The 14,682-nt window shown below is 35.1% G+C and overlaps 1 protein-coding gene across 1 annotated transcript in view; it reads left to right on the plus strand.

Moving 5' to 3' along the window:
* Positions 1-14,682, plus strand: part of KCNH8 (potassium voltage-gated channel subfamily H member 8) — a gene marked incomplete at both ends in the record, with an annotated part of 170,818 nt that overhangs the window by 69,396 nt on the left and 86,740 nt on the right. Inside the window, one exon of the mRNA XM_079302228.1 lies at positions 115-246. Within this exon, the coding sequence (XP_079158354.1) occupies positions 115-246 (132 nt within the window). The remainder of the gene's footprint in view (positions 1-114; positions 247-14,682) is intronic.

Raw genomic sequence — 14,682 nt, forward strand, 5'->3', positions numbered from 1 at the left:
CTGTGATTCTCTGACTACTGACCTCCTAAATAAGCAGTTCACTTTTTTTTTTTTTTTCCCCTCTCTCTGCTAAAAGGCAGATGTTTGAATTAAATTCATTCTTTATCCTTGCAGGGTCTTCATTCTGGTGCTTACTGGATATTGTTCCTATAAAGAATGAAAAAGGAGATGTGGTACTCTTTCTGGCCTCTTTCAAAGATATAACAGACACAAAAGCGAAGATTGCTGCAGAAGACAAAAAGGAAGGTTTGTGTGAATTGCAAAAACATTTATATGTTTATAAGAATAACGCCTGCATGAGCATTCTCTCACATGCACATTATTCAATATAGAGACCCCCAAGTTTTCCAAAGAAGAAATTAATATATGACAGGGAATGATAAAGAATCTGTGTGGACTTTTTATTATTTACATATTGCTGCAGGTTCTGTAAACATGGTATTAAGAAGACTGAATATTTTGTCTTAAAATTAAAATTGGTTTTTATGTACCATAATTTAATTTATTTGCTTTCTGGGTTTACAGAGGTATATTTTGGTATGTACAAGAGCAAAAAACCTTTTCAAAAGTTGCACCTATGAACCTGATTCCAGCATGGCTAAGAGTAAAGAATGCATTTTTTCATGTTTTCCAATCCAATGAGCAGATTTAATTTAAAAATCTATTGATAAGCATATATTTTCTTGTGTCATATCATTTTCATTAAACTTTGAGTTACATGACTTATTATATCATCAGAATTATCCAATAGTATAAGAAATACATTCTTACTTTTATTTGCTTCCGAAAGGAAACCCTGCAAAGACTCTGTTCCATTTGAAAAATTGTCTTATGGAAATGCCTCACAACTGCCAAAAAAATAATTTTTACAGTGTGGTGTAGTCAAGGTTTGCTAAATTTTGCTAACACAAAGCAAAGTCAATGTGGGGGGATGAAGTCTATGCAGTGAGCATTGACTTGTGCATCAAAGGCAGTGAAATTATTCCAAATTAGCATTTTGTAAAAGTGTAGTGAACCAACACTTCAGTTTTGCAATTTTTCAGTCTCAAAGGAACTGCTTAGAGAAAGTTTATCTGTAGACACCAAGAGTAGGTCTCAGAATTCTTTAAAATGTCATTGGTGTTGAATTTTCCAACTTGGTGCTCCTCTGGGGTCTATTTAAATTTTTCACCCTGTGATAGCCATTGATCTCTTCATTCCTCAAAAACTACATAGTTATGGCCCTTTTTACTCCTCTTTTGCTCCTCATGAGTTTCTAAAGTAAGGGAACAATTAATATTCAGCTTTTTCTGGTTTTAAATGTCAATTTTCCACAAAAAAAGATACAGAGGTGTGTAATTCACTATTCTTTTATGAAATTTTAGTACTTTAATAGTAAAATATTATGTTCTCTTGTGCTGATTAATATTTATAAGTCAGTACTTATGCTTACAATGTCTGCCTCTTGTGTACATTTGGACAAATAATTTCACCTTTTACTTAATTTTCAAGGCCTAAATATTAGAAAGTTGGGGGGGAGAATTTTTGCATCCTTCACTTTCTGCATAAATTTAAATATATTTGAAAATTTCTAAGCTGGAAGACTAAAAAATTGTTTTGAAGTAGTACACCAGTACATTTTGCCGCCTTTCCTTACATTCAATTTCAGTCCATTGATACCTCTTGAGGTAAAACAATAAAATTATGAGAACTATTTTACCTTATTTCTCCTTAAGCCTCAGAAAACCATACTCTTATAAAAGTTTTAGAAATGTAATTTATTAAAACCTGATATGTGGAACCATGTAGGTGGGAGGTTGTCAGAACATCTGTGCCCTAAAGGCTAAAAATTTACTTACAAGAGATGCAAATTTTCAGGATAGACTCAGTGAGAAATCACATTCAGTATGATAGTGATGACTTAGAATAGATATACTGCAGATTACTTGCAAAATTACAGTGATTGTTTATCTGAAACCTTTTGTAGCTGTGTGGTTATTTTAGGATGGATTAAGTTGGTCTTTTGACATAATTTCATGTCAAATTATGAATCTAAGCAGATTTTTACTCCTGTTTCCTGTAGCAGATTTACAAATTAATACAACTCTGCCATGTGCTGACACAGAAAAGCACTTACTCAGGGCTACATTTCACCAGGAAATGCTCAATTGCTACAAGCAATGATATCAACTTGGCTTTCTTCCATGATGTATTCTTTGGAGCACCATCCTGAAACTTGGTTGTTCTGTCCATTCCTACTAATTTTAAAACCATGACAACTGTTTTATGTTATTAGCATCATGGTAGCAGAAAGTAGCACTTAGTGGGGAGCTTTGACAATTATAGCATTTCATTAAATAGAGTGAGATAACAAACAGAATTTAACCATTTGTACATTTTTTTCTCCAATTCATCATTTTAATTTTGTGTATATCCACCTGACTATAAAAAAATAAATGTAGGGGTATATCAGCTCCTTTTTAATAACATTACAATTCTTCCTATGTGGAGTGATTCACTAATCCTCTTGTGGTGAATATAATCTCGTTATTTTCAGAAAAAAATTCCCGGTACAATCTGTGCAACTCATTCATTATCTGAAATTTCAGAATGTTTAACTTCTAGAAATAATTGGTGTTTCTTTACTTAGACCACAGCAACTATCAGTAATGTATGATGCACCTTATATTAATAAAAACTTCAGGTGATATTTTGTTTGGCTGTATGAAAAAGCTTTTTTAGAGAGAGATTTAGAGACTGATTTACTTTTTCAACAATTATTGAATTTGTCCTTTCAAAAATCAAATAATTTTTAAACTTGTAGTTGGCACTGAGCTATTGCTACAAGGTAATTGCCATTATGCACAGGTTTTTATTGCCTATTTAGCATATCTTTTGAGATTAGACTGTGTATGGAAGGAGAACCTAGATACAAACATTATCAGTGTGAAACTATTCTGACCATGCACAGCCCCTTTATCAGAGTTTTTGTTTCATCTCTCCTGTTTTCTGCCCAGAACTGATTTTTGCACTTTGTATGGGTCTTTAATAGTAATATTTCATCTCACTTTAATTTTTAGCACCTTAGAAGACTTATCTAACAAAATTATTTCATGTTCCTTTTCTCCTAAATCTGCCCCTTTGACATTTCACTGACACTTTATGTTAGCACACTGTCACTGATTGTGCCTCCAAAAACCTTCTCCAGTCTCCTACTTCCTCAGGTCTTTCCTACTTTTGATAACTATCTATTTCTTCAGTAAAATCTTGTTCTCCTTGTACTTGTACAATGACATCTTCCTGAACTTTATCTTCTGATTTTACAGCCTCTTTCTTCTTGTGCATTGTATATTTACTTTTGCAAATCTCAGGAGCCAATACTGTCTTTGATTTTCTGCAGACATTTTCCTATCAATTTTATCTCATCTGTTCACACAACTTCAGTTGGTCCTTTGTGCCAATGTGCCTTGCAAAAGTCTGCTTTTCTACCTTATTTTCCTTTACCCAGCCCAAATGTCAGATGTCGTCTGTGACCTTTTCTCTTGAATGTGTCATTCTAAATACAAATTTAACAGGGTTTCTTTCTGCTTTTCTTCTGTATAAAAGTTTCCAGTGGAAAGAACCCCATCAACCAATGGGAGAAGCAGACTTTGTTCTCAGACTTTCATATAAGAGAAATGGAAAATCACATGCCTAAAAAGTTTGACAGTCTTTATAAGCGCTCTGACAGTCAGCAACTTTCACACTTCTTTGGTTTGGTTTGAGTTTGGTTTTTAAGTCAATTTGACAATATTCTTAAAGGTTTCTGTTCTTCGGTATTGCTAATTTACTTTTAATATTATATGTTTGCCCTTTCTCTAAGTTTACTGTAGAAATACTCTGCTTTCTATCTGCTTAATAATATCTGTAATCATTTGATGTTGTGGAAGGCAACTCACCACCTTTTCTTCCTAAAACTGTGCACTTTAAGCAAATTTATGGCCTTTTCAATATACAATAAAAGGTTTGTTTGTTTCTTTATTTGTTTTAATGAACTGTTTCTTAAGTAGTTTTATGGGAGTTTTATTTTAGCATCCTAACTTACAATAAGCGACTTTTTGGTAAACTAGTTCAAAGTTCCATTGTCCTTTTGGAGGAAAAGTGATTAAACTGAAAATTCCATTCTCCAAATCTGGACTACAGTGTGGCATGGATGGGTCAGTGCTTTTCCATTTCTGCATATGACACTAGAACAGATGCTGGAATTTAGTGGGAATACAGGAATCCAGGTAGGAAAATGAGAAAATAAATTATTCAGTGGCTACTTTTAGACTTCTAGTCTGTGTGTTAATGTGAAATAACTTAGGTTACATAGATGTAGAGTTCCACTGCTACAGTAGCTGCCAAAATTCCCCTGATTAATTTGACTCATTCCACGAAGCTTCCTTTAGTCTTTATTGGTAATCTGCTTGCTTTTGTTTAGTTTTGGTTTTTTGTTTTGTTTTGTTTTGTTTTGTTTTGTTTTTTTAATTATTGTGAAAATGTTGAACTCTGTTGAAAACAATTATTTTAGAACTGATTTTCTCAACTTGATTCCAGAATTACTATAAAAATATATTCAGTATATAGGAACCACAGAATCACACAATATTTGAGGTGGGAATCTCTGGAGATTATTTGCTCCAGTGTCTCCTTCTCAAAGCAGGGTCAGATTGAATTAATTGCCCAGGAAGACATGCAGATATGTGCTCAATAGAATGAAGGATGGAGACTCCACAACTTATCTGGGCAGTCTGTTTCAATGTCTGACTCCTAACAAAGCCAAAAAAAAAGGTTCTTCTTAAACAGAATTTCCTGTTTTAGGTTGGTTTGCCTGTTGGCAAAGATGCCTTCACTCTCGAAATAATGTGAATTAAAAATTGGTCTACACCTTCTGCCACCACAGATTAAAATGAAATACATGTTATGGTTCAACTGTCTGGCGTCTTAGTTATCCTTAAGTCCATATGAATTTCTGAGGAGACAGATTTATTTTGATTATGCATCATTTGTTAGAGGGAGGAGTTGTTCTTTTCAGTGTGCCAGAAGTGAAATACCATGTGCCAAATATTTTACATTCCAGATTTTTTATGTTGAAAATGTCTATTTGGAGCAGCACTGGTCTCTTGTAAGAAATTCTGCAATGTGCACTTTGATTTATTCTACTTAATTACTGTCTCAGCTATTTCATGATTGCTCAAGCTACTGCAGTGAATATTCAGGTGACAGTTTTTCATTTCAAAGCTTTTTATACCTGTCAGGGGGCAGTATGCTGGGATGGGGAACATAACCATACTGTCACCTAGACTTGCAATAACCAAAGCAGTTAAAAATTGATCAGGATGCACAGGCACCATACAGTTCTCCCAAGGGAGGAGGTGGGATAGAAGCTGAGTTTTACCCTGATATTCCCACTGCCCAAAGGAAGAACATATTGAGGAAGTAGTACACAAGTATCCTTTATTCTGCAAATGACTCAGTTACATCCTCCCTAGGATGGTTTTGCTCCTGGCTCACCATCAAAGAAAGAAGGGTCTGAAAATCTTCTGCCATCTTAAGAGAGAAAACTCCTTTCCTCATGGTCTATGGACCATGATTTAAATACTTAAGGGGCAAATATAGAGCTGCCTTTGTCTCCATATTCCTTTTTGCACTTGTGAGCACGTAGATGCTCTCCCTCTCACCTTTTCACCTTCTTATCCAAGCAAATAAGTTGTATTTGAGCCTTGAATCTTTAGAGACATATCAATCTTTGCAGCTCTTGCTTCAGCCTTGCACTGAATGTTAAATGCATGTGGCAGTTCCATTCCAGCAGCTCTCAGAGAGGTTCAAGGACTTGTTCTGGAGCTGAGGAAAAAGTGTTCTTGTGATATATGTAGAATGAAAATGAGAAAAAAGAAAAGCAAAGTCTGATTCTTGAGCAAATGCAGAGCAGCAGACTGTATTCTGGGATATACTGAAAGGTTGGGAGAATATACACATTAGCAACCAAAAAGTTCATACTCACAAGTTCCTAGATAAATTTATGCCATTGCTTCTAGATTTTCCTTAGAAAACAAAATTATCAGAGTGGAGGGAGAAGTTATTTGGTTTGGTTTCTGTTTTGTTTTGGTTTTCATTTTGCTGGCAGATTGTTGGAAAATATCCTCAGACATTCCTTTTAAAGTTTGAAAACTCAGCCATGTAAGACAGACAAGAGAAAGCATAGAAGAAACAGGGAATATATTCAGTATATATGTTGCTCAAGAACTTTTCAGAGTTGTGTGTGTGTGGTAGGTGATTTTTTAATCAGTCAGATAGTTTACAACCTTCCTATATAATTTACAACCTTTCTTATTTCTAAGGGAAGAAAAAATCTGAAAAAGGAGAAATATCTTTAAAGGCTTTTACTGGCCTAGACACAGCCTGGTATCTTGCATTTTACTGAGAGACCATGAGAACCACAATGCATATTTCATGTGTATTTTGTGTTCAGAAACACATTTAGGATGCCTTGGGCCATTTCCAGAATTTAACTTTAATTGCAGTCATAGGGCATGCTGTAGCTCCTCAGAGCAATTCTGAAGCCCTGTAAAGACACAGCAAGTAAGATCTATTACAAATGAGTTTTTCAGAGCTGTAGAAGGGATGGGTTTACAACTATCCATCCTAAATTGTATACTTAAAATTTTGAAATCGGTTGAGTTTAGGAACAGTCACTCTCAGAGTCTGAGAATCTCATTTCCTGAGGAATAATCAGAGATACATTTTGGGCCTTTCAATCACCACATCTAACATGCACACAGACATCATAGGATTTTGATCTTATACATTTTTTAAGTCTCAAAACTTTTTTAAAACAATCTATTCCCACTCCCCCTGCTGTTTTAACACAGGGCAAGTTAGTTACATTGGCCACAAAACATTTTTTTGGGTTTATCTGGTTCTGTATTGTACATAAATCTAGTAATAAAGCAAGTCTTCATTCTCAAAAGACATGCTTTCATTACAAGATAGCAAATATTCAGGTACATATTCAGGTACTATTTCCCTTGAATGAGCAAGGTGTCCTTTAACACCATCACCAGTGCAAATTTATTTAAAAAGTATTATTGCAATTAATTACTTTGAAATGATGATCAACTTTTTCTGAATGCAAAAAGGAGGAAAAATATCAATAAAGAAAATGCATTATTAAATTTATAGAATTAAAGAAAAAAAGAAAATCTTTAGGTTCCATGATATTTTGTTCTTAAATATAACACACTTGCAGAGAAAGAGATATTAACACTTGCTGAAGAGAATGAAAAGTTTCTTGGTGACCTAAATAGTTGGCATTATTTAAGTTCTAGGGATTCTTGAGAAATATTTCAAATATTCTCTTTCTTATTACAGTTATGTTTTTGTTCATAATGATGTATGAGAATATCACTGTCTCATGAGCCCTGTGGGAATTTGCTGTGGGAAATGCAAACTATTCCAGGAAGAAACAGTTACTTTAAAAACAGCTGGAAATGAGTGATGACCCAGCTGTTAATTCAATGCTACATTTTATTCTGTAAGGACAACATAGGACCATTCACTTCAGTTGAATCAATGTCTCAAATTTGATGACATAATAAAAATGCCAATTTTCCAATTTGTGAGACAATTCTAGAGTAGTAACAGTGGAAAGCTTGCAAATAAACTATTTTACATAATTATGAAATAGCTATTTTTGAGTTGAAATATTTTACTTGATTACAAGAATTCTGTAGCTTTTGACAGTAGTATTAATAAATAAGAAAATAGTTTAAAGTAATTTACTTTCAGAGTTCTTCTGCCAAAACTCAAGCCTATTTGAAGCAGTTGGAGGAAGGTATGTCTTTTGGAATTATTTTTTTTTCCCCAATTTTGAGTTTAATGAGTTAGACCCAAATACAGGCATCTAAAAAGAAAAATCTATTTATTTATTTAGGGGTGTACTCCCATCAACAAGCAAAATGGAAGAGGAGAAAGAACCTTTCTTTTGGCTTTGTATGTCTGTTTCATCACACTTTTTTTTCCTTCATAGTGGAAGAATCAGCAGACCAAAATGTGGTTAAAAATTTTTATCTCATTAGCTGTTTAAAGGTCTTTCTAATTCACAAAAACATTAATAGTAATGCATTATACTGCTTCTTTTCTCTTTCTGTTCAACGCTGAATTTTCTCTGAAGGCACAATACTAAAATTATGATAATCATACCATTGATTCTGTGTAAAATTTGCCCTTTTAAAAAATATTCTGTAATAATATTTTCAGTTGGTATATGTGTTGGTATATGTGTTGGTATATGTGTTAGGTACATCTTCTTATTGAATCAATTAATCAGTTAACAGAATTAAAAAAGCAGCTAGAGGCTAGCCTGGATCCACCATACAGAGAACAGTTTTGTGAATTGTTGTTTTGACAGAAAGAACGTGTCATGCAACCAACAGAACTCCTGCAGCCTCTTGCCCATGGTAATGCTTTTGTTCTGTCATTAATACCAAAGAAGACTTTTATCAGTTTTCTCTTTATTTGCAACTGCTGGTGTGCTGTCCCCTGAATAATAACTGAAAATTTCCTAGATCTTTAAAAGCCTAGAAAAAAAGTATACCAACTTTACATGTAATCTGGCTTTAGAAAAGGTTTTTTGTGTTCATTCAGAATTGCTCAATTAACTCAGTTGCCCCCAGAATTTCCTTGGTGTTTTTTTTTCCTTCACAACTGCCTATGAAATATTATTTTGTGTCAATGATACTGGATATAATTTAAAACCTTGTGTTTCCTGTAGACATGACTGTATTTCTTTTATTGCCCATGGGTTACTCGTTGGGACATATTTAAAGACCACACTTTCTGTTGTGGTATTCCTTACCTTATGATGCAAGTGATGAGGGTTTCTCAAGACATGTATTAAAAGGACAAAATAAACTTTATTGCACTTCTTACAGGAAGCCTTGCATAAATAGAATTGTAAGAAAGACAAATAAATGGTGGACAAATTCTTTAACAAATCATTCACTGAACCCAGGTTCAAAAAGGAGCAATTCAGTACTTGAAAGATAATTCAAGTAAAAATATCTGTCTGTGTGATTGGGCTGCGTGGTTGTGACAGCATAAGGATAAACACAGGAAAGGTAATGGAGGAGGTTTGTTTCCTTGCCTGATTTCAGAATGGAGCAGCAGGAGGGATCATACAGGTATGACAATATACCACTCTGAGGTTTGAGCAGGGAAGGGTCCAAGCAGCATTAAAAATCACAGTGTTAACCTGGTTACTATGCATTTCCAGTGTTCCTTCCACTCTGTGCGTGGAGCAGCATCATAGATTTCTTCAATCCTGTCTGTATCTGGACTCCTTTTAGCAATGGAGTCCATTTGTCCTATTCTACTCTGTTGGTGGTGGTGTTATTGTTCTAAAGGAAAATCTAGCTTACACATTCAAAATGATATTATTTCTATGTTAAATTTTCTTAGATGGGAGTTGGCATTACTTGCTGTTTCATCTCATGATTGACTTTAATTTTGTAAACAAATAAATAAATGAAAAGTTCTTAACTACTCTGCCAATTTATCTAGTCATTTGAGTAAAATGCCAGCAGAATAAAAATTTTATCTTTTATTCCTCATACTCACTCCTGGCTTAGCTCTCAAAATAGCTAAGATGAAGTAATCTCATTATTCTATAGAATATATTTTTAAAAGCTTACACTACACTGTTAAATTAACTTAAAATTTAGAATTTTCACAGAGAACACCCATTGTAGAGTCTAGAACTCACTGTTTTTCTTCAGGACTTTTCCTTGCAAAGTGTTTAAAGAGATCTCTATCTATTCTAACATTCCTACTTTTGCCCAGTCAGGGTTGTTGCACATCAGTCAATCTTACCCTATGCCTAACAGCCCCACTTGCCAAGCAAACAGGACACCAGTGGCAATCAATTAGTTTGGGCTGAAATATAATTTGGAGCATGGAGCTAAAATTCTTGTGAAAATATAAAAAAGCAGTGAAGAGTCATGGTCCTGTCTCTGGTGGTGAATCTGTCCTTCCTTGGCTACTGTATGCAGAGATACTGCTCAGAGATCCAGGTCTGCAGCCTCTCAGCCTTCAGGATAACTCTGTCACATTGGTTGTTGGTGGAAATACCATCTCTGAATAAAGTTACTCAGTTGTGCATGTGTTCCCATAACTAAACTCCCAGGCTACTTTACATCATCCCCCTCTATTTCATTCACATACTGCCAATATATTGTCTTCTGGGTTAAATTTGGGAGGTGCAGGTTGCTTTTTTCATTCCCTATATTAATGTTTTAGGTAAACATAGGCAAATCTCTTGAATTTTCCTATGTCATATAAATGAAATGATAGATCCTAATTTTCTATTTTGTTTCCATGCATATTTGTATTGAAAATTTTTAATGGTAATGACCCATGATCAGACTGGGAGATACTTCCATTCAAGAGTATGTGTCAGACCAGAGGGAACAGTAGGTAGTGGTTTTAATTAATGCATGAAGAGAAAGCAGTTCTTTTGAAGGGATACAAATCAATGCTGTGAAGAATGAGAAAAAACTACCAAGACTGAGACATTTTTTTTTGTAAATAAAGTGCAAACTTTATGGCCAGAGCAGGTCAGTTCATTTTTGTATTTGGAAAGAAATGTATTTCATGCTCTCTCTCACAGCACAGGTTGTCTGCTATGGAGTGAGTACAGTGCTTCTGGGTCATATCAGGATTACTCAGTCTTCCCTAAGAGAGTGGGAAGGCACTGGAACAGCTGAGAACTAGAACAGAGAAGTTGTGAACATTCCATCCCTGGAAGTGTCCAAGGCCAGGTTTGACAGGGCTTTGAGCAACCAGGACTAGTAGAAAGTGTCCCTGACCATGGCAGGAAGGTTGGAACTAGATGATCTTTAAGGTCTCCTTCAATGCAAACCATTCTTTGATTGTATAAATGTGCCAGACTTTACCTGGAGAATGAGATCATTATAATCCATAGAATATTGTGGCCTCTATCTAATGCTGTGCTCTGACTATCCTGATTTTAAGAAATAATTCTTCACCAAAAGTGTTATCAAGCTTGGAACAGGCTGCCCAGGGAAGTGGTTGAGTCAACACCTCTGAAAGTATTTGGATGAGACATTAGAGTCGCACTTGAGGATATGGTTTCCTTGTGGAATTTGCAATTAGTGATTGAGAATGGATGATCCTAAGGGTTTTTTGTCAAATTGCATTATTCTAGGATTTGATGAACTGCTTTGAAGGAGAGCAGACACATATTTGGTATCAATTTAGGCAGTAAAACTGACTTTCCAGTTCTTCTGCATTGCTAGGACAACATATACCTATGAAAGCTTGTCAGAAGTAGTCAGGATTTATATTTCTGATTTATACCTAGGGGCTTTTTTTGTTTTCCAAAGGGGACAAGAAAAGAGTTATGCCTCCACTTTCTATTAACCTTAAGTAGATGATTGAAGCCCCATGTTCTTGTAAAAACACAACAGTAAAAAACAGAGTTACAAAGGCATTTGTGTCTGATTGTGGTTTCTTTTACTGCAACCTTCCCTTGCAAGATTGTAAGAAGGCTTAAGCTGTTAGGAGGCTAATGTTAAGCTTAGCAAAGAGTTCCTTTGTTGTGTTATTTTCTTTTCTTAGAAAATCTTTTGTAATTGCTATGTCTGATACTTGTGGTACTATACCTATCTTCATTTGAAAGGAAAACAACCAGAAGGACAGCAGTTAGAGCTAAAATATGTATTACCACTTTTCAGACAAAGGGGAGACTAAATGGCAAGCATCCTTTTTTAGAGCTGTCTTGGTGAGGGGATTGCCATTACACAGGAGGGTGTGTGTAGAAGCAGCAGGAAATAAACCCCAAAATCTTAGATTTTTCTAGAACAAGATTTCTCACTGTATTTGGGGAGATGAGAAATCCTTTTGTTTTAAGAATGGTACAAAAATAAGCCAGATGTATTAAAGTGACTTTATGCTAGATTTTATACTTGCATCTTTTTTTTCTAAGATCAGCCACAGAAAGAAGTAAAAAATCAAGTCTGTCAGGTACGTAAATTTTTGAAGAACCAGAGAGAAACAGATGGGACTTTATAAAAAATGAGCTGTCTCTTCCAGAATAGTGAGCTGTGAACTGAGTATGACAAGAAAAGAGGGAAGGTTACAGAAAACAATCACACACATAGAGGCACACCTGGTGAACAATGTAGTTTGCTAAGGCTCTGGATTGCTTCCTTTCTTGAAGGCATTGGGAGATCAGAAAGTGGAATTCAAAATTGTCATTCACTTATTTATAAGCTACTGACATGCTCTCTGATGGTATATCTTCACTATAAACTCTTTTTTTTCACTTCTAATAACAACCCTAAAACCCTTTTTGCCACTTATGGTTTGTAAGAAAATTATTACTTCATAATTATTGTAATGCTTTTCTTATTGATAGATGCTTTTCTGTCTCTAGGAGTTGAGTGACTCCCAATATTAACATAGAGATAGCATTAATCCTTTGCAAATAGTGTAATCAGCATGTGATGGAGGTCACTTGCTGTGAAAATATGCAATTGGTGTGATTCTAAGTGCCTTATCAAGTCCCACAGCCTGAGCAGGTTAGTGAGTACAACATCCTTGGTGAATGAAATGCTGAGCCTAGGTAGGAGAGATTATCAGACAATTGACACATAAAATTTACAACCTTACAAGGAAACCTGTGTCCTCATTTAAAGGGTGGATAGAAATTGAATCTTTGTGTCAGTAAATATATGGGAAAAAAAGAAACAATAACTGAATATGCATACATCATCTGTTTCCATAGTCTCATGGCCTTCTGGAAAGAGATGAAATTTTAGACAGCTTTCAGCTCTGTGCTCAGCGTATGAGAGAAAGGCAATACAAATTTTAGGAGCTATAAAGAAAAAACCTGAAGGCAGTATTACACCATGGTACCAGGCAATCATGTATCCATAGCCTGTTATTCTGCAAATAGCCACTAAAAGAATAGTTTTAAAGAATATATTTAAAATGGCATGGGTGATCTAGCAGAGGTAAAGAGAAGACTTCCAAGGTTGACCAGAGGTAGAGAGATCCACTTCCATGCTGGAAGGGCCTTGTGTTGCTGGGGATTTTGGAAGTACTCAAGGAAACTCCTGAAGGTACCAGGGCTGCCTTCTGAATGCAGTTCATTGTGGGTCTCACATCTCATCACCAAGGCTGGTCCCTCTGCCATCTGCCAGCATGGGCTACCTCAGGCTCTATGGGCTGAGGACAAGAACAGGAATTAGATATGGTACAGTCTGAGGAGGAAGCCTTTAATAAAGCATCTCAAAAGCATTGCTGGCCAAAAGCTCAAGAAAGGTGTTTTCCCAGCCTGCCTCATAGCTGGTCTGAATTTTATTGACTACTTTTGGATGCTGAATGATCTCATACAACATTGCAATTTAGGTTGAGAAAGGGCAAAAAGAGAGGCTGTAAATAGTCTTAAAGATAATTTCAAAGTCATATGACAAAACCAGGCTACTATAGCTGAACAATTCTGCAGTGGAGACCCAATTAAATTGACTTAAATTCACTTTTCCTCAGAGAAAGAGATAAGCACTTTGTTCTTACCCAGAATTTAAGAAGACTTAAAATTTGAGTTTTAAGTAGTTTGACGATTGAGAGATTTTTTTTTAACAACATTAATTTATTTGGGTCTTTTCTGAAATAATTTTTCAGAAATTATTTTTGTTCTATCTTTCTTCATTGTAGTTGACAACAATATGTGTTGGAGATGGGAAAACATGAGGCTTCTCCATCTGCCTCCTTCAACTTTTGAGTAGCTATTTGGCTTTGCAATGCAAAGGTTTTCCCTTCTTTCTTTTTACTTTTCTTTCCCCCCCTTCTATTTACTGACAAATTTAAAAAATCCTCAACTAGAGAGTGCTCTTGGATGAATTACACAAAAACTTCTTTACTGAGAAGTTTAGAAAATTTTTCCTCCTACACATTTTGTTATGTATGGTTTTGTGCTGTTAAGCCAAAAATACATCATTCTCCTATAATACAAATCTTTCTTGCTTTTCTAGGCAGGTTTCAAGATGTAGCTATTTTGCTTGCTTCTAATTTCTGGCTCTGCTAATTAGTTTTGTGTTTTGTTAAATTCTTTTCCTCCTTAATTTGTGTGCATTCAATTGGCTTTAATTAAACCTCCTTGACAGACAGCTTCTTCCTTTAGTCCCATAATTTCTTTTTTCTTAATCCTGACACATCACAAAAAGTCTGCTTTCATTTACTCTGGCATCAATTCACTGTAATTCCATCAGAGTGACTGGAATTACTTTGAATTTACTGCTTTATAAGCAAGAACAAAATTTGTTCCCATGATTGACAATTACAGACATCTGAATGGAGGTAAAAACCACAAACCCTTCCAAAATAATGTTCAGTCTTTACTCTTAATGGGTTTCATGTCACCAAGGAATATGTCAAGTGATTTTACCAGTAGCCATGTGGTGGGAAATGAATGCATGAATGTAAGAATTGGTTATTACTAATGAGCAAGCTTACAAATTAGCATATTCTGACATAATGGAAGCCTAGTGCAAGTCAGATTCTGTTTTTAAAAATTACACCATGAAGGGATTTTTTTCTTTCTGTGAAGTGAGAAAGAGAGTAGGACCACCTCAAGGGTATTTTCAGTAGTTACTTCTAGGC

Source organism: Erithacus rubecula (genome assembly GCF_903797595.1).
Source record: "Erithacus rubecula genome assembly, chromosome: 3".
NCBI classification, from domain to species: domain Eukaryota; kingdom Metazoa; phylum Chordata; class Aves; order Passeriformes; family Muscicapidae; genus Erithacus; species Erithacus rubecula.